The sequence below is a fragment of the Ceratotherium simum genome, chromosome 6 (genome assembly GCF_057802395.1).
Source record: "Ceratotherium simum simum isolate JZ-2026a chromosome 6, ASM5780239v1, whole genome shotgun sequence".
Lineage (NCBI taxonomy): Eukaryota > Metazoa > Chordata > Mammalia > Perissodactyla > Rhinocerotidae > Ceratotherium > Ceratotherium simum.
The window spans coordinates 89931714-89952135 of NC_141905.1; the positions used below are offsets into that span (position 1 = coordinate 89931714).

Here is a 20422-nt window from a genome sequence, read left to right on the forward strand (position 1 = left end):
GCAAAATCCCCCACCTTTGCCACATAATGTTACCTGATCATGAGAGTGACGTCTTATAGTCACGGGTCCCACCCTCTTAAGGGGGGGGATTATACAAGAATGAACACCAGGGAGGGGCACTTGCAGGCATGTTAGAATTCTGCCGTCCCACAGGCAGTACCAATCAGTTCCTGGTTCATTAAAATTTTATCATAAATGGTTGCTGACTTTTATTGAAGGACTTGTCAGTTAATTTTTTTACTTGCATTTATTTCTTCTCCATTATCCTTCCTTCTTTATGTAGATCCAAACTGTTGATCTATATGATTTTCCTTCTCCCTGAAGAACTTTTTAAAACATTGTTTTTAGAGCAGGTCTACTGGTGATGAGTTTCCTCAGTTTTGTTTGTCTGGGAAAGTCTTTATTTCTTTCTCCTTCACTTTAGAAGGATAATTTTGCTGTACACATGATTCTAGGTTGGTGGTTTTTTTTTTTTTCTTTTATCACTGGAAACATTTCACTCTATTCTCTTCTTGCTTGCGTGGTTTCTTTCAAGAAGTTTGCTATAATTCTTGTCTTTCTTCCTCTGTAGATTAGGTATATATTTTTTCTTCCTCCTTTCAAGATGTTCTCTTTGTTTTTGGTTTTCTGCAGTTTGAATATTAAATGCCCTGGTGTAGACTTTTTGGTATTTATCTGCTTGGTATTCTCTAAGCTTCCTGTATCTGTGGTTTGGTGTTTGTCATTAATTCTGAAAAATTCTCAGCCATTAGTACTTCAAATATTTCTTCTGCTCTCTTCTCTCTTTATTCTTTGGAATTCCTTACATGTATATCTTTTGAAAATGTCTCACAGTTCTTGGATTCTGTAATTTTTTCAGTTTTTTTCTCTTTGCATTTCAGTTTTGGCAGTTCCCATTGACATATCTTCAAGCTCACTGATTGTGTCCTTGGCTGTGTCTAGTCTGTTATTGAGCCTACCAAAGGCATTCTTCATTTTTGTTACAGTGTTTTCGATTTTTAGTATTTCCTTTTGATTATTTCTTAGAGTTTCCGTTGCTCTACTTATATTGCTCGTCTGTTCTTGCACGTTGTCTGCTTTTTCCATTAAAGCCCCTAGCGTGTGAATGACAGTTATTTTAAATTCTTGTCCTGATAATTCCAAAATCTTAACTGATTCTGATTCTAATGCATTTTTTATGTCTTTAGACTGTCTTTTTCTTGCCTTTTAGTATGCCTTGTAATTTTTTGTTGGAAGTTGGACTAGATGTGTTGGATAATAGGAGCTGAGATAGCTAGGCCTCTAGTGTGAGGTTTTGTGTTAGTCTGTTAAGGAGCTGGGCTGTGCTTACGGTTTGCTGTAGCTGTGCTATCAGAGGTTTCCTCTAGTTTTCTCGTTTTTGTCTCCCCTGTTGTCCTTGGGGTTCCCTAAAGACTCCTCCTCAGAGATAGTCTGTGTCTTGCCCCTCTTTTGGCTGGAATCCACTGTCGTTACACTGGAGTCCTGAGGGGAAAGGGACTGTTCTACAATCTTATGATTAAATCTCAGGCTGTTAGTGGGCCTGTGTCCCTGGGCTGTGACCTTCACACATGTTTCTTATCTTCCCCTTCCCCCAATCCCCAGGTGAGATAGGAATGCTAGTGGAGGAGGTGGGGCAAGGCCCTTCCCGCAGGTGGGCTAAGGCTCTGGTAAAGTCTTCCTCTGCAGAGTAGGCTTTTGTTGTAGAGAACGCTCTGAGTGTATTTCAGTGGTTACCCTTCCCCTCCCCCTGCCAGAGCCAGGAGGGGATCTTCACTGTGAGTACCTGGTGGAGTGCCTAGAAGTAAAGCTTGGAAAGATGTGGAGCCCTCCTTAAGATTTTGGTTCCCAGGAGTTTCTCGCTTTCAAACGTGTCTGCACTCAGCTTCCAGCAATTCATCAAAATTACCGTTTACATCTTCCTGCTAGGTTGTGGCTCCAGCAGCTTCAGAGATTGGCTGGGACTCTGTATTCATCTGTCTCTCCGACAGTTCGGGGTGGTGGTTTGCTAGCCACCTCAGTTCTCTGATGGGTCCAAGAAAAGTCCTTGTAAGGAGTTGGGTGAGGACTTGCAAGCTCTTTGTGTGTTGGAGCTGTAACTGGAAGTCTCTGTCTTTTGATTTTCTCAGCCTTGTTAGTATGGTCATTTGTATCAGTGGCTTTCCTAATGTTGAACCATCCATGCATTCGTGGAATAGTCCACTTGGATATGATGTGTGAATTTTTAACTTACTGCTGCATTCTTTAATTTGGGTGTCTGTGTTGATAGCTGTCATGAGATGGGTGTGAGGTTTTCTCTTTTTGTGTTTGCTGTCTTGATCATGTTTATATATCAATATTATGTTTGTTTCATAATAGACACTTTGAAGTTTCCCTTCTTTTATTGTGATCTGGAGCTGTGCTGTCCAACAATGTAGTCACTAACTACGTGTGACTGTTTAAACTTAACTGAATTTTTAATTTTATTTAATTTTAATTATTTAGTCACACTAGCCACATTTCAAGTGCAAATTTGGCTAGTGCAAATATAGCACATTTCCATCATTGTCGAACGTTTTATTGGACAGTGCTGATCTAGAGTCAGAGAAACTTCCTGTCTTGATAGAAACATTCTGTAATCTGTGCTGTCCAGTCCAGTGGCCACTAGCCACAGGTGGCTTTTGAGCAGGTGTGTATGTGAAGTGTGTTTGTGGTGTGGTATGTGTTTGTATGGGGTGTATTTGTGTGTTGTGTGGCATGTTTGAGTTGTTGGTCTTTTTCTAGCTTTTTCATAGCTTTTTATGCAGTTGGCAAATTAGCCCAAAAGCTTTCATATAAGCTGCACATATTTTTCCCTGTTTGTCATTTGCCTTTTATCATTGCTTATAGTGACTAGTGGTTATTTAAAATCTTGTTAAAGTGTTCTGAAAGGTTTCATTGTTTTTCTCCTCCTCAAGCTTTTAAAATTGAGTTAAAGATATGAAAGTAATACATGGTAATTATAAGCATAGTAAAAGTGAAGAAAGTAAAAGAAAAAGAAATAACCATTGCCTCAAATAAAACCACTCTAAATATTTGTTGTTTTTTTCTTAGTCTTTTTTTCCCTAACCTATTAATGATACTGTTGAGAGGGTTCAAAGCGGCTCACCCCTAGGGAGTGCTTGGACAGCGTGCTGGGCTCCCAGTCTGTGCTCTGCCTTTCAGTCCTCACAACCCACACGGGGTCCACCCGCGTTAGGTCGGCTCACCAGTGAGGAGAGGGGGGGCCAGGCGGCGGGGGCAGTTTTGGCAGTCTCCTCTGCAGATGGCGGTGCTGGTCTGCTCCTTGCTGGGGCCTGTGTATGGGCATGGTTTATTTTGTGTTCCGTCCATCTCTGTTCAGGTATAAACTGCTTCCATGTTAACGTGCTCATCATGTATGTTGTAAAATATACCTAACATAATACTTATCATTTTAACCATTTGTAAATGTACATTTACAATCTTGTGTGACATCACCACCATCTATACCTAGAAATTCTTTATAATCTCACACGTTTTTGCTGCCCCCTCTTACTTCTTTCAGTGGATGTGCTGCTTACCTTTCCTCATCACTGAGACTTGTGTAATCATCTTCTGGAGCATTCTAATAGTAATTCCCTTATAAATGGTGTTATTACAGACTTCTTGTGTACAGAGCATTTTTGCTATTTAGAATTACTTTTTTTTTAGGATTGACTTCCAGAAATAGAATTCCACATTTGGAAGGAATGAGTATTTTTAACATTTTCTCAGCTGCATTTTGATAGTTTTTGTATTGTTCTGAAAGATCTTGAGCGCAAATTCAGGGTGTTTAAGAGATAGATAAGGTGTGTGTTTTCTGTGATGCCGGTGGGCAAACATACTCAGAGCCTGGCGCGGCCTGTGCTTTGGGCTGAAATGAGAGTATTTCTTTAAGATCTAGTTTGTGTGTTTATCTTTTATTTTTACTTTAACGGCTTTAAAAATAACTCCACATTAACCAAACATGGGCTGTAACTCTGAGGAGGCCGGCAGCCCGCCTGGCCCCCGAGCCTCGCACAGAGCTGCTTGGGGGCAGGGCCGCTGCGTTTGTGTCAACCACGGGGACAGAGCAGACCGTGTGGAGCCGCAGCCCAGCAGGGCCCATTTGGGTGGGACCTCAATTAAAGGGTGCTGTGGCAGGGTAGGTCTAATTTTATAAAACCTCTGGGAAATGTACATTTAAAAGAAATCATTTTTGGTTTTGGTTTTGGTGGAAGAACGTGCCCAGGCGCATGTGCGTGTGCCTGCACACATGCTTGTGTCTTAATGTTCAAGGGTCTGTTTTCTAGGAATTTGGAACCGTAAGTGACAAAGCTTTTTTTAGTGCTTCTAGTTGTTTCTGCTGTTGCCTTTTCCCCCTTTTTCTCACAGCGTCTCGGGAGACATGTTCAGGCGTGGTCACGTTTGGTTCTGCTGGGGTGGGCTTACCTATCGAGGGGACTGCAGGAAATCTACCCCGTGCCTCCGGGGAGTAGGAACTTCTGGTGGCCCCGACTTACCTCATTGAACATTGTGGTTTGTTGTTAAACTCCTTAAATTTAGTAGGATAGGAGTTGAGGCAGATATTAGGATATCAGACTAATTTCAGTTGTGATTTTCAAGAAATTATATGTTTTTCCACACATCTTCAGCAATGCATTAGGAAAGTTAAGCAAGAGGGTTGTATGTTGGGTGGGAATATTTTTATATGCAGAGTTTAAAAAAAAATTGTATTACCATCTCTAAGTGTGCTGGCCTCCTAGAGCATCTTCTCATTCCTGATTTTAGTTCCAGTGTTTCATCCTTTGATGTGGCCGTGGAGTCACAGTTTGTGTAGTGATGTGGGCTCTGCTGGGTGGCCCAGGAATTTCTGTGACTCAATGGGTGGAACCTAGAGGACCTCCCCTTCTAATTGCTGGGCTTGAAACTTTCATTTTTTTCATTTTTTAATAAAATAGGAGTAAAATATAGTAACGTACGTAGAACAAGTGCACAGATGAGCCAGGGCATGTAGTTGCATTGCTTGAGTGTTGGCTACTTTAGATTTGCTTTCCTTTTTTTTTATTGTGGTAAAATATACATAGTATAAAAGTTACTATTTTAACCAAGTGTACAATTCAGTGGCATTAGGCATATTCACATTGTTGTGCAGCCATCACCACTAACCATCTCCATAACTGTTTCCTCTTTTTTTTTTTTTTTTTTTTGTGAGGAAGATCAGCCCTGAGCTAACATCCATGCTAATCCTCCTCTTTTTGCTGAGGAAGACCAGCTCTGAGCTAACATCTATTGCCAATCCTCCTTCTTTTTTCCCCTAAAGCCCCAGTAGATAGTTGTATGTCATAGTTGCACATCCTTCTAGTTGCTGTATGTGGGATGCCGCCTCAGCATGGCTGGAGAAGCGGTGGGTCGGTGTGCGCCCAGGATCTGAACCCGGGCCGCCAGTAGCGGAGCGCGCGCACTTAACCGCTAAGCCACGGGGCCGGCCCCTGTTTCCTCTTTTCAAACTGAAACTATGTCCCCATTAAACATTAGCTCCTCATTCTTCTCCCTAAGCCCCTGGCACCCATCGTCTACTTTCTGTCTCTATGAATTTGACTCCTCTAGAGACCTCATATGAGTAGAGTTATACAGTATTTGTCCTTTTGTGACTGGCTTACTGCATTTAGCATAATGTCTTTAAGGTTCGTCCATGTCATGGCATGTGTCAGAATTTCCTTCCTTTTTAATGCTGAATAATATTCCGTTGCATGAATATACTGCATTTTGTTTATTCATTCATCCATGAGTGGACACTTAGGTTGTTACCACCTTTTGGCTAATTGTGAATAATGAATGCTGCTGTGAACATTGGTGTACAAATAACTGTTTGAGTTTCTACTTTCAGTTCTTTTGGATATGCGCCCAGAAGTGAAATTGCTGGATCATATGGTAATTCTATTTTTAACTTTTGAGCAATCGCCATACTGTTTTCCACAGTGGCTGCAGCATTTTACATTCCCTCCAACAGTGCACAAGGATTCCAATTTCTCCACATCCTCACTGACACTTGTTATTTTCTGTCATGTTTTATTTTATAATAGGTATGAAGTGGTATCTCATTGTGGTTTTGATTTGCATTTCTTTAATGACTAGTGATGGTGAGCATCTCTCCACGTGCTTGTTGGCCATTTTTGTATCTTCCTTGGAGAAATGTCTGTTCACGTCCTTTGCCTATTTTTGAATAGTGTTGTTTGTCTTTTGTTGTTGAGTCATAGGAGGTTTTTTTTCAGTATATTCTGGATATTAACCCCTTCTCAAATGTATGATTTGCCAGTATTTTCTTACATTCTGTGGGTTGCCTTTTCACTCTATTGATAGTGTCTTTTGATGTACAAAAGTTTTTCATTTTGATGTAGTCCAGTTTATCTTTGTTGCCTGTGCTTTTGGTGTCATAGCCAAGAAGTCATTGCCAATCCAACCTCGTGAAGCTTTCTCCTTATGTTTTCTTATAAGAGTTGTACAGATTTAGGTCTTATGTTTAGGTCTTTGATGTGTATTGAGTTAATCTTTGTGTTTGGTGTTAAGTGAGGGTCCAACTTCATTCTTTAGCATGTGAATGTTTAGTTTTCCCAACATTTGCTGAAATGACTGTCTTTTCCCTATTAAATGGTCTTGGCCACACACACACACACACACACACACACACACACACACACACAAAAAGGGGGCCAGCTGGGTGGCGTAGCGGTTAAATGCGTGTGCTCCGCTGCTGGTGGCCCGGGTGTGGATCCCGGGCGTGCACCAACGCACTGCTTGTCAAGCCATGCTGTGGGGGCGTCCCATGTAAAGTGGAGGAAGATGGGCACAGATGTTAGACCAGGGCCAGTCTTCCTCAGCAAAAAGAGGAGGATTGGCAGATGTTAGCTCAGGGCTGATCTTCCTCTCACACACAAAAAAAATGGTCTTGGCATCCTTGTCAAAAATCATTCAACCATGTGTATGATGGTGTATTTCTGGGCTGTCTGTTCTATTCCGTTGGTCTATATGTCTGTGCCAATACCACACTGTTTTGATTATTGTGGCTTTGTAATAAGTTTTGAAATCAGGAAGTATGAGACCTCCAATTTGTTCTTTTTCAGGATTATTTTGGCTATTCACGTGCCGTGGGAATCCATATGAATTTTAAGATGGGTTTTTCTATTTCTGCAAAAAAAGTAGTTGGGATTTTGATAGGGATTTCATTGAATCTGTAGATTGCTTTGGGTAGTATTGACATCTTAACAATATCCAGTCTTCCAATCCATGAGCATGGGATGTCTTTCCATTGTGTGATGTCTTCTTTAATTTCTTTCAGCAGTGTTTTGTAGTTTTCAGTGTACAAGTCTTTTGCCCCTTTGGTTATGTTTATTCCTAAATACTTTATTATTTTTGATGCTATTGTAAATGAAATTGTCTTGATTTTCTTTTTAGATTGTTAGTGTGTAGAAACACCACTGATTTTTGTGTGTTGATTTTGAGTCCTACCACCTTGCTGAATTCATTTATTAGTTCTAACAATTCTTTGTTTGGAGTCTCTAGGGTTTTTTACATATAAGATCATGTCATCTGTGAATAGAAATAATTTTGTTCCTTCCTTTCCAATCTGGGTGCCTTTTATTTCTTTTGCTTACCTAATTGCTCTGGCTAGAACTTCCAGGACTATGTTGAATAGACGTAGTCTGAGTGGGCATCGTTGTGTTATTCCTATTCTTAGAGGAACAGCATTCAGCTTTTCACCATTGGGAATAATGTTGGCTCTGGGTGATTTCGATTTTGAGTGTTAACTTCCACAGGCATTTTCCCCTTAGGTTCCTTTCTTTGTTTTTATACCTAGAAAGGCCTTCTTTCTACCATGAGGACAGCTATTTGCTTAATTTTCTTCTGTTTTTTTTGTGGTTTCAAGTTTTGTGTTTATCTTTTGAAGTCATTTAGAGTTTATTTTGTTTGCAAAATAAGTGATCTAATATAGCATTTAAAAAATAAATATTTAATTAGTTGTCCTGGTATTCCTTGTTGATTAATGCCTTTGCCCACACCAACGTGAAATGCCTTGTTATGTCCTGCTAACTGCATCATGTTCTGTGATTAGGAATGAGGAATGTCGTGTCTTCTGGGGGAGTCAGTGTGTCATGCCTTTGACATCTTTGCCTTTCTCTGGTTTGCGTGTTCTCTGTTAGGGGGCAGGAGACAAACATGCTAAAAAGTGAGTCTCAATTCCTTCATGCTTCCCACTGAAATGGAATTATTTTCTAAAGGTCTTTTTTTGCTTAAACAATAAGCATTGTAGAAAAGTACAAATCAGGGGCCAGCCCGATGGCGTAGCAGTTAAGTGTGGGTGCTCCGCTGTGGCGGCCCTTGGTTCGCCGGTTCGGATCCCGGGCGCGCACCGACGCACCGCTTGTCAAGCCATGCTGTGGCAGCGTCCCATGTGAAGTGGAGGAAGGTGGGCACAGATGTTAGCCCAGGGCCAGTCTTCCTCGGCAAAAAAGGAGGATTGGCATTGGATGTTAGCTCAGGGCTGGTCTTCCTCACAAAAAAAAAAAAAAAAAAAAGAAAAGTACAAATCGCCCCAAGTCCCACAACCCGGAAAGAGTCGTTGTCCACAGTGATGGCTGTCCTCCCAGATGGCTGTCCGTGAGGAGGGAGCTCTAGTGAGAAGGGTGCACTGAGTAACAAAGGGGCTTACGGTGTTTGCCCTCTTAGGTCAGATGGGTAAATTTAACTCTGTTGGAATTTTCAGGAGAAAAAATACTGAATTGAAACTGAAGGAACTTCTGGATTAGAGAAAAGTGTTTTATGGGTGAAAAAAATATGATATCTCTAAGATTCTTCTAAGGATAAGGAAACTTTAAAAAAAACTCTAAGAATTTTGAGTTTACAGATACATTTTAAATGTAGACCGTGCTATGAACTCCCTGTGTCAGAAGACGTCGCTGCTCCTGGGCAGCCCCTCCTCGCCCGCCTCCTCATCTCCCTGACTTTGTTGTTGGCACGTGGTCAGGGTTCCAGCGGTTACCCTCTGTCATGTCATTCTGTCCCTCGATGTTTAGTCCTGAGTTCTGTGTGTGGGTGGACGCAGTGCTGATCACCTCAGTCTGTCTGATCCTGATTCTTTGTTCCAGCTCATCAGCTGGAGTTCTGCCTGGTGCCCACGGAATTCTCGATCCCTTTATTCTTCAGTGTCCAGGCTTTGTCTTGCTGCCCATCTTTTCAGATGATTTTTCTCAGAATACTCTTCCCTTTCTTTTTTTTTTGGTGAGGAAGATCGGCCCTGAGCTAACATCTGCAAATCCTCCTCTTTTTGCTGAGGAAGACGGGCCCTGGGCTAACATCCGTGCCCATCTTCCTCCACTTTATATGGGACGCCACCACAGCATGGCTTGACAAGCGGCGCATCGGTGCGCGCCCGGGATCCGAACCGGCGAACCCCGGGCCACCACAGCAGAGTGCGCGCACTTAACCGCTTGCACCACCGGGCCGGCCCCAGAATACTCTTCTCTTTCTAAGCTTGGTTAGTTTTCCTTCCCTTCCAGGGAATCTTTTGCTGGCATTTGTTTCTGGACACTCCTTCTGTCTCACTTTTCGACTCCCTTCCTCAGGGACACTGAGGTTCCTGCTCTTCTGCACTGTCAGGGCCATCTCTGAATCCTTCCTGGGAGGAGCTTTCTTCTCCTTTCCTTGGCTGTGACTTTTCAGGGGATGAGGCATGAGGTTGGACCTCTTTCTTTGTCGTGTTGCTACTGGAGAATCCTTCACTCCCCCGCCCCCCCTTATTATTTTGTTAGGTTTTGGGGAAAAGAGATGTCTTGATCCAACTTTATTTGCCATCTCTGCCCCAGTGGTTTGGAAGGTTTTTAGTGTCGTGTTGACCGTAACGTCATCCTGCTTGTACACTGTACACTGTGGTGTGTGGGCTGGGAGCTGAAATGTTCCTTTCCTGGTGATGGTCCTTGACGAAAGACAGGGAAAGAATATGATGCAGTTTATAGCTCAGGGTAGAAAGAAGCCGGGGTTAGGGATCCGCCTTCCAGGGCTGGGAAGGCTCAGTGACTGAGGAGAGCAGGACTGACTGAGGATGTGGACCTGAGAGCAGTGAAGGCACGGGAGCTGTGCGAGTCTGCAGAAGAGCAAGGGCAAAGGCTCTGCAGCACAGGAGGGCTGTGAGGGCAGCAGGCGTGTGTGCGTGTGAGACAATGTGCGAGTCTGCAGAAGAGCAAGGGCAAAGGCTCTGCAGCACAGGAGGGCTGTGAGGGCAGCAGGCGTGCGTGCGTGTGAGACAATGTGCGAGTCTGCAGAAGAGCAAGGGCAAGGGCTCTGCAGCACAGGAGGGCTGTGAGGGCAGCAGGCGTGCGTGCGTGTGAGACAATGTGCGAGTCTGCAGAAGAGCAAGGGCAAAGGCTCTGCAGCACAGGAGGGCTGTGAGGGCAGCAGGCGTGCGTGCGTGTGAGACAATGTGAGAGAGAGAGAGAGAGAGAGAGGAGGGAGCCGGCCGTGGTCTCGTTGGTGTCTGGCTGTCGTGGCGCTGTCCCCACTACAGAGCACTCAGAGTCCCCAAGGGTGTGGAGGGCTTCTTGGAGGCGGCGAGGTCGTTGGGCAGGTCCCGTGGATAGGAAAGGGACATGCCCCTTGTGGCGGTCTTCGGGGAAGTGAGCACAGACCCACAGAGAGGACTGAGAGGGAGGGAGGGCTCATGGGCACCCAGAGGGGGCTGTGGGGCCAGGCGTGGAAAGCACTTCAGAGCAGCCAGCAGAAGGCCAGGCGGATGCTGCCCATGAGTTGAAGAAATGCTGACCAGGAAATGGCCCCTGGATGGCATTGTGACGGTCACCATTGTCACAGTGATTCTGAAAGCAGGTGGGCGGGCTGGGGGTTCTCTTGAGAACCTCGTCCCTTTTCAATAGATTTCTTCTCTTCCTTCCTCAAAAAGTATTTTTGGTTCCTCTGTCATTTATTTAGATTTGCTGTTTAATTATTCCCCAGCCTTTGAGTGGCCGCTTTCTAAACAGTAAACAAACACGGACGTATCTTTGTTTAAAGCGTTTTTATTGGGACTGTTTGGGTTTATAGTTTCAGTGGATCCACGGTCAGAGTGGGCTAAAAGTCCTGTTAATGATTTAGATGAGATAGTGACCCAAGAACTGGGCTAGAGGAACATAAAGTCCCAAGGCCACTTCCAACCTGTGATTGACTGTGTTCCCACTGTTGACTTTCACGTCTGTGCATCTGGTGGCATTTAGAATGTCAGCTGGGCAGAGGGCCACCATCGGGGAGCCAGAGGAGTGCCTGCCCCTGAGGGACACGGGCCAGGCTGTGAGACAGGCCACACAGGCTCTCGGCAGCATCACCCCGAGATTCTGATCCATTTCCCAGATGGGGCAGGGAGCTGTGATTACTCATGGTGGCCCAAGTCGGATGCTGGGCTGAGGGCCACTTGAGCAGATGGTCTTCCTGGTATGAGCTGGATCAGACGGAGGCTCTGGCCAGTGTAAAGCTAGTGGGGGCTCCTTGGTGGCAGCAGAGCCAGGCTGTCCTCATTTACGGGCTTCGTGACCATTGTCCCTCCTTTCCTTCCTGGGTGGCTTTGTGGATCTATGACAGCAGGGAGAGCAGGTCCAAGCACATGGTGGTTTCAGGTAAGCAGTGGCTCTGGGTCCCTGCTGCGGGCAGTGGTGCTTTTCTCCAAGGCTGAGACTGGGCTGGAGGGGCGGCAATGGCAGGCGGTGGCTGTGGTGTTTGCACACATGGGTGTGTGTGCATGCGTGGGCTGGAGACATGTTGTAGAAGACCTGACTCAGAGGTTCTGCTTTTCAAAGAAGGACTGTAGGAGCGGCTTGCAGAGGTGTCAGAACTGGATAGGGAATTGCCAGGGGGCACTCGGCGTGTGAGTCTGCTCCCTGTCGGGGCCTGCACACAAGCCTGCTGTGCTGGCTGATCTGTCATTTGCCAGGGTCTGTCCAGCCTTTGCACCAAAGGACCGAGGAGGGAATGCGAGTGGTTTCTGTCACAAGGACACACAGGCACACCTGAGTCTTCACGCCCATCCCCATTGTCCCTGTATTGGTCCTTGGTCATTGCAGTCCAGGGTCACGCAGGAAGCCAACATTGTCATACACACGTGTTCATGTGTGAGTGGGAGGCAGGAGGCGGGACTAAGACAGAGGAGCCTGGCGCTGGACAGAGCCTGTGGGGCAGCTCCCAGATGACTGCGTCCATGCTGTCTGCAGTCCGCACTCCCCTCATCTCTGAGGGCAGTGGAAGCTCAGGTCTCAGGAAGGTGGGTGCAGCGTATTTGCACCTGCCCTTGGAGCCCCAACGTGGGCCTACCTTGTGGCACTCACCTAGGTGGGGTTCCTGGACCATGGCAGGATGGCAGGTCATAGTTCCCCTCTCCTGGGGGCTGCTTCTGGGACTTCATTCCTCTTTATGGCTGAATAGTAGTCATTGTGTGGATAGACCACGTTGTGTTTATCCACTCATCGTTGGTGGACATTTGGACTGTTTCCCCCTTTTGGCCACTGTGACTAATGCTGCTGTGAGGGTTCGTGTACAAGTTTCTGTGTGGACATGTGTTTCCATTTCTCTTGGGCATACACCAAGGAGTGGAACTGCTGGGTTGTATGGTGACTATGTTTAGCTTTTTTTTTTTTTTTTTTGTGAGGAAGATCAGCCCTGAGCTAACATCTGTTGCCTATCCTCCTCTTTTTGCTGAGGGAGATTGGCCCTGGGCTAACATCCGTGCCCATCTTCCTCTACTTTATATGCCAGATGCCTGCCACAGCATGGCTTGATAAGCGGTGTGTAGGTCTGTGCCTGGGATTCGAACCTGCGAACCCTGGGCTGCCAAAGCGGAGCACGTGAAATTAACCACTTCGCCACCGGGCCCGCCCTTATGTTTAGCATTTTAAGGACCTGCCAGACTGTTTTCCATGGAGGCTGCACTGTTGATGTTCCCACCAGCAGTGTCTGAGGGTTCCAGTTTCTCCACATCCTTGCCAAACTTGCTGTTCCTCTCTTTGATTTCAGCTGTCCTCCTGGGTGTGTAGTGGTATCTCTCTCTGGCTTGGATTTGTTTTTCCCTGATGGCTAATGATGTTTAGCATCTTTTCATGTGCGTATGGGTCATTCTGTTCAAACCCTCTGCCCGGTTTCAGTTGGTCATTTGTCTTTTGTAGCCCTCTCTTCTTTGCTCACCTGGGAGAGTGATGAAGGGAGGCAGGGGTGCAGGGCCCTCCTTGTGTGTGCGGGAAGTGGGGGCACTGGGGCATGCTGAGTGGAGGTGGGGCTGCACTGGGCCTGGCTCCTCGAACTCAGTCTTGGTTACTGGAAGGCCCCACACCTGGCTGGACCCCGGCCACCATCTCTGTGGGCAGATCTCCAGGGTGTCCTCGGCTCTCTCCTTCTATGGTCTGTGGCTCTTGTTCCACAGCGGGGTTTTTTTCCTTCCTGTGTTAATTTATCTGAAGTTCAATCTTCCTGCTGTGCAGGCCACTTAGAACTGTCAGCTGACACAAGGCAGAAGCACCTGCCTGCGTGACCGGCCTCGTGATGCTGTTACACTTAGGGTTGTGGGTGGTGCATTCGGCCCGGCTGTGCTCAGCCTGGACCCTGGGCTCCATGCCCGTGGCCTCAGCGTCCAGAGCTCTGCTCTGATTGGGCCTGAGTTCAGGGCAGGGGCCCTAGTCCCGAGGGGTGGTGGGCTGGTTTTTTGTTTTGAACTGTGGTAAAGGCACATAACACTGGATTTGTCGTTGTCACCATTTTCAAGTGTCCAGTTGAGTACGTTAAGTACCGCAGGTCTCCAGGACTTCTCATCTCGCAGGTCTGACACTGGACCAGTGAACTCGAGTCCCCAGCCATGGTGGGCCTTGTTTTAAAGCAGGCCGTCCCTGAGCAGTCCCACGTCCACATCCAGGGCTTCAGGCTTCCTCTCAGCGCCTTGTCCATGGCTGAGTTTGGTGGAGCCACGTGCCCTCAGCCGGCTGCCTGGTGGTCCAAGACCCCCAACAGGGACGCTTGTGAAGAGCGTCTTGTTTCTTGCCTTATGTGCTCTGTGCTGGCTCTTCCCTGGGGCATCCGGAGTATCCACTCTGCCCTTCCCAGCTCTTGAAGCCAGCTCTGAGGGTGGCAGCACGTGTGGCCCTATGCCAGCTGGGTCAGCGCCTGCCCTCTGTCCATCCTGCAGCAGACGCCCCGCCTGGCTGTGGACAGCTCCTCCCCGTGACCCCCGTGGGGCACTGAGCAGGGCTGCGGGTCGGGGCGTGGACTCCAGGCACTGGGGTGCCTGCCCTTTGCCAGGTGAGGTTTGCGTCTGGGAGAACCTGCAGATCAGGTCCCTCCATGCAGAGCGGGGTCCTCTCATGTGGAAGGAGAGGTTCCCCCATGCAGAGTGGGGTGCCCCCACCACATGCACGTGCCCCAGCCCCCACAATGAATAGGTCCATTTGTGGCCGTGTCAATGGTCTGACTGTCTTTTCTTTTTTCTTCTTAATTTACAGCCAGAAAACCTACAGAAGAACTGGCTTCGGGAATTTTATCAGGTAAGAACTACTTGTGACAGCACGGTCTTTCAGGTGAATTGCTTAAGTGAGAGGATTTTGTTCTCGTGGAAATCCCACCTTATCTGTGTGGCATGCAGGCTGGCGCTGTCATGGTGCCGACTGTGACGGGCGTCAACTTTCTGCTTCACACTCGGCCGAGTTCCTCCTTGAGGCCCCTTTTCAGATTCCCCTCCCTTCGCCCAGGATTTTGGGTGCCTTTTGTGAGGGTCCTATAGTCACAGCATGAAGGTTGCAAGGCCACGTGGAGGGGCCACCATGGGGTCTGGGCAGGAAGTGTGGGTGACTGGGCTGGGGGGCCGGTGGACTGGGTCCGAGGCGTCCGGGGAGGTGCCGTCAGGACGAGGTGCCAGACTCTGGTGCGTCTGTCCAGCAGATATTGAGTGAGCCCCTGGTCTGTGGTGTGTTCTGCTCTGGGTGCTGGGGTGCAGCTGTGGGCGGACAGAGGGTTCTGCTTCCGGAGCCGGTGTTCCACGGGGAGACACATGGTCAGCACAGCCAAGACCGGTTCAGGTGTGTCCACGACAGTGAGGACCTGCGAGGCAGTAATCTGGGTCCGGGTTGTGTGCTTACATGCGTGTGCACCCCAGGGAGGGCGTTTGAAAGGCCAGTCTGAGGAGGGGATGTGTTAGGCTGAGGCCTGGTGATGAGAAGGGCTGAGCAGCCAAGGGCATCCAACTCAGCTGGGGCGTCGGGGTGACTGGGCCACCAGGAGGCAAGTGTGGCCGCCGCCCAGAGGGCAGTGCAGAGTAGGGACAGCATGGGGTGAGGCGGGGCCAGGCCACCACGGCTCTTGCTGCAGTGGGGGAAGGGCTGTGGGGGATCATGCCTCTGCGTCCTCCCTGTCCCCCCTGCATCTCCCCTGTCCCTCCTGCACCCCCTCTCCCTGTCCTCCTGTAGCTCTGCTGAGTCTAGTGAGTGTGTTTCGTGAGCAGGAGGCAGTAGCAGATACTGGGGGGCGGCCTCCAGGCCTCCCTTCCTCCCGACCTCAGGTCCTGGCTGGCTGAGACCCGAGGAGCTGAGAGGGTGGCACCATGGTGGGTCCACTTTGGGGTGAGCTGTGTCCTGACTGTCCTGTGCAAGGTGCTGGCTCTGGCTTAGGGTGGTGTGAGCTCAGATGGGTGAAAATGGACCAGTGAGCCGCTCAGGCTCGTGCAATCTGCACTGGGCACTGAGGGGCGGCCACGTGTTGGGTCTGCAGGTGCTGAGCCATCCACGTCCCACTAGGTGTTCAGGGCTCAATGGCAGGGCGGTGGTGGGTCCTGCTCCCATTCTGGAGATGACAGCGGGAACCGGAGGGAAGAGCCTTGGGGCGGGCCTTCCTGTCCCTTGCCTTCCAGCGAGGTGTGTTTGGAGGTAGTGTCTTTCCCTCCCTGTCCAATGTGGATTGTCTGCCAGGCATGCTGCTTGGTTCTTGACTGGGACGGAAGGCCTAAGAGGAGGGGGCATCAGGAAAGTTCTGGAAGGAGCGTCCTTTGGGATGGGGCAGGCGAGAGGCCATCAGAGGGAGGGTCTCTGGCAGTGAGGTGGGGCTCATTTGTGCATCACTGGTGGGTTCTGAGCCCTTCCTCCCCACCTTCTGCCCTGCCCAGTAGAAACTTAACATCAGGGACCCCCAGCTGAAGCCCAGGCTGGCAGAGCTGTTGCTGCGTCAGCTCCACACGGGCAGCTGACCGACTGGAGGAAGGGTGAGGTTCCCCTTCCTGGTGGAGTGCTTGCCTTGGGGGTCAGACGGGGTCCAGGGCCTCCCTCTGCCTGTGGCCGTGGGAGTGAGAGGCCCCAGTGTGTGGCAGGAGCCCCAGTCTAGCTCTCTCTATGTCTGTGTTGGTTTTGGCCAGAATAGCTGCCGTGTTAATTTACAGCTTCTGTTTGTTTTTCAGCAGTGGGCCCTGGAGGGTGCATGCGGAGCACAGAGTCTGAGATTCGTCAGGGACACGCTTGGAGGGGCGAGTGGGCAGCTGGCCTGGCTCTGGGCTGGGAGGGGTCCTCCCTCTGGTGGTGACAGCTCCAAGGCAGCCTGTGTGAAGGCTGCCATGTGTGGGGGCCATCTTTGGTGATGGTGGGGCAGTTGTGGGGAGCAGGCAGTGAGACCCGGACTTGGAAGGCCCTAAACCGAATCTCAGTGCACACTTTGAACCTTTCTCTCCCTCTGATTTTACTGATGACTTAGAGTCACTGGTGCGTTTATGATGGTCAGGTAGCCAGTGGTCTGGGAATGAGTTCAGAGCAAGGCAGCTCTACTCTTTGTGAACTCTTACCCCCAGAAGACCAGCCTCCAGCTGTTGCCCTCCTTTCTGGGCCTCCTTGCTGCACGTGAAGCCGTGTTGGGCTGTTTCTGGAACCCAGAACCCAACAGAGGGGCAGGCAGCCTGGCACTTTCCTCAAGGTCCATTTCCAGAGTGCCTGGTGTCCTTTTTGGAATACTCAGCCTTTGCAAAGAGAAGAGAAAAATGACAAATGATGGGGTGCTGCATAAAGTGTGCAGTTTTTCCTCGTTCACAAGCAGAAGCATCTTCAGAAGGAAGCAATTTCAGTGACACTTAGAGACTTTTCAGTGACAATTCTTAAAAGTCCGATTTGAACACAGGTCCCGCCTCCAACACTTGTTTGGGCTGACTTGGTCAGTCAGGTGATCGTCTGGCTGACCACGGCTTGGCAGCTGGCCTGTGTGGAAAGTGAGTGGGCCCCACCGGAGGAGGACTGACGGGACAACTCCGGTGGCCAGCGCTCTGGCCAGCAGCTCAGGGTGAGGGCCTTGAGACGCAGGGACGCTGAGTTGCTGCCACTGTCCTTTCTTTTCTTTCTTTTTTAATCCTAGAGTTTCTATTGTGCAGTTATTTTATTTTTCAGAGTTGCCTTTAACAAGCTGCTTTTATAAACAGAAGAACTGAGTATGAGCTTCGTGTTTCTTAGAACCGTTGGAATAATTTTTGCTTTTCTGTAAACCTTGATCACTAAAATCGCAGGAGGCAGGAGGAGATGCTTCTGACGTTCCGTCCTGGCATCAGAGAGGGTGGTCAGCTTTGCAAGAGAGGCAGAGCCTGGCGTCACCCCAGCTGGTCTCCCCATGCCTCCCCTGTCTTGTCCTCCCCTCCAAGCTCCGACCTCTCCCCAAGCGTCAGGCTCTGGGACCCATTGCCAGTGACCCTGCAGTCTTCCCTGTGTTGGGGTGCCCAGGCCCCAAGTGCGGGAGCAGGCCCGGCTCTCACCCACCCCCAAACCAGCAGCAGGCCTTGTGAGCCCCCTTCTCAGTCCATCCGGAACCTCCCCCAGGGCCTGGCCACATTCCCCGGTCCTTTCTCCGTGAGCAGCAGCAGCTCTCTGGAAATGTGACAGGTCATGTTGCTCTCCTGCTACCCCTCTCACTGGGGGAGCCTGGGGTCCCTGCGACGGCCTCCAGGCCTGCCCACTCACCCCGCGGCCTCCCTCGGTCTCTGCTTTGTCCTGCTGGCCGTCCTCCATCCCCAGACAGACTCGACGTTTCGGGCCTTGGCACTTGCTCTTCCCCTCGTGTTTCCCCCCGCCCCCGCCCTTGTCCTTGTCCCTGCTGCCCCTCGGGGAGGCCCCTCCTGGTCACCCTCTTGGCTCCCCCGTACTCTTAGGGTGCTCCATGGATTCGTCTCACTCTGAACTTGCATTCTGTACTTGTTGGTTACTTATTTATCTCCCCCACTAGAAATATAGGCTCCACATCTGCCAGGGACTGAGTATTTGTGTCCCCCAAATTCATATGCTGAAGCCTAATCCCCCATGTGATGGTGTTTGAGGTGGAGCCTTTGGGAGGTCATTAGGTTCAGATGAGGGCATGAGGCTGGGCCCGTGGTGGGTTAGTGTCCATATCAGAAGATGAAGAGACCATGGCGTAGGACGTGCCAGCTGCCCTTCCAGGTGCTGGGGGGCCAGCGGTGAATGGGCCAGACGCCCCCTGCCCTCGGGAGCTTCCACTGCACTGTGGAGGGATGCCGGAAACACCCCAGGGTGGCCCAGGGGCTGGCGCTGGGGAGGAAGTGAGCTGCCGGGGGGTTGGGGATGCAAGGCCCTGTTCGTGGGGTCCTCAGGAAGGCTCTGAGGAGGCCACAGCAAGACCTGAAGGCCGGGCAGGGGCAGCCACTCTGCCTCTGCTGGTCAGGTCTAATCTTAGTTCCTCAAGCTGTGGGCAAGGTTCTAGGAAGTTAATTTTAACTTTTTTCCCCTGTTTGTAAAGATGGTGTACTTGCATGTCAGCTTTAGACGGGGGACCTGTCTTGCTCGTTGCTGTATGCTGAGACCCAGGAGTGTGTCTGACGCATGGTTTGTGCTTAGTTCTTTGTTGAATAACATTCTGAGGAAATCACACAAAGCAAAAAAGTATTTATAAATAAATATCCCCGACCGTGTTCTGCCTCTAGTTTGAGGTACACACCCTCGTGTCTAATCATCTGTGTGGCTGGAGGAAAAGGTAACTTTCCTTAGCCTGTCACAGATAAATGTATTTTTACAGCTTACTCTTTTTGGTAGACTGGAAATTCTTTCTATGTAAATTAATATATGCTATCTGTTTTAACGGCTTCAGAGTATTTCATTAAATGGATAGGTCATGATTTTTTACAGTCATTTTTCTCTTGATGGACTCAGGATATTTCAAGTTTGTTTATAGTCATGCTACGGATAAGTTTTAAAACAGATATAGTGTTGGCTCACACACAAATATAAAATGAGCAAGTATTGAAGATTTTTTTATTGAGATAAGTATTTTTATTTATTAATGAGAGAACCAATAAGATGTTAGAATTGGTTCAAAGAAGAAAACAAACAGCAAACAAATGGATTCTCCCTGTAGTAGTGCTGAGTACATTTGCATGCTAGATGCAAAACTGCCCAATAATCAATGGCGTTCCACCACGTGCTGCTTTCCTGTGGTCAAGAATCATTTTCATTACTCTCTGTTTTTAGAAGTCACAGAATTGTGGAGTAGCTCAGAGATAAGTGGAGGAGAGATCACCCATGCTGGTGTGCTGAACAGGGCACTCGCTAGTCATTTTTGCCCATTTTAAGGGCTTTCACATTTTTTCCTGACAGTAATTTAAAAAATATTGTGATGAGCAAATCTACTTCCAACTAACATGGAGGAACCAGGTACCAAGTTTACCCTCCTGCCTTAAACAAATTAAACCCAGAAAACCTGTATGAAACAGTGGTTTTCGGACATCAGACCTAGGAAGTGCCTACAGGAGAGTGATGGCGGGAGAGGAGACAGAGAGGGAAGCCCTGTCGTCGGCCCAGTGTACGCCCCAGAGAGTTTCCAGGCTGGTATCCAACAAGGTGATTCACAATTTTATTGTTTGCATCCACTCAGAAATGACCAGGCAGAAAAGAAGCAGAAAGATAGGACTTCTAATGAGGAGAAAAATCAGTCAATAGTAAAGTTAGATGTTGATCAGTTTTGTTGATCTCGGAGAACCTGCTTTTGGTTTTAATGTTCGTGTCCATTTTTCTCTTTTCTCTTTTATTGATTTCTGCTCTTTATTTTTTCCTTACTTTTGATTATTTTGGGTTTAATTTGCTCTTTTATATCTAATTTCTGAAGGTAGAGGACAAAAATGACCAATTTCAGAAATTTGACATGGGGCATCATCACTAAAAACCCTTCTGACATTAAGAAGATGATAAGGGGAATCTCATGAACAACTTTATGCCAATAGATTTGAAAACTTATATGAAAGGAACATAAGTTTTGAAAAGCAAAGTATCAAAGCTTAGTCGAGAGGAAATAAATGAGCTCAATAGCCTTCTATCTATTAAATTAAAATTTGTTCAACACTTTCCCACAAAAAACTCTCGAGGATCAGATGGTTTCACTGGTGAATTCT

The 20422-nt window shown here is 48.3% G+C and overlaps 1 protein-coding gene across 2 annotated transcripts in view; it reads left to right on the forward strand.

Annotated features, from left to right (window-relative positions):
- Positions 1 to 20422, forward strand: part of INPP5A (inositol polyphosphate-5-phosphatase A) — a 240056-nt gene that overhangs the window by 57065 nt on the left and 162569 nt on the right. For both annotated transcript variants that reach the window (XM_087432894.1, XM_004438857.3), the window contains exon 2: positions 14514 to 14555. In XM_087432894.1, coding sequence (XP_087289020.1) covers positions 14514 to 14555 — 42 coding nt within the window. The remainder of the gene's footprint in view (positions 1 to 14513; positions 14556 to 20422) is intronic.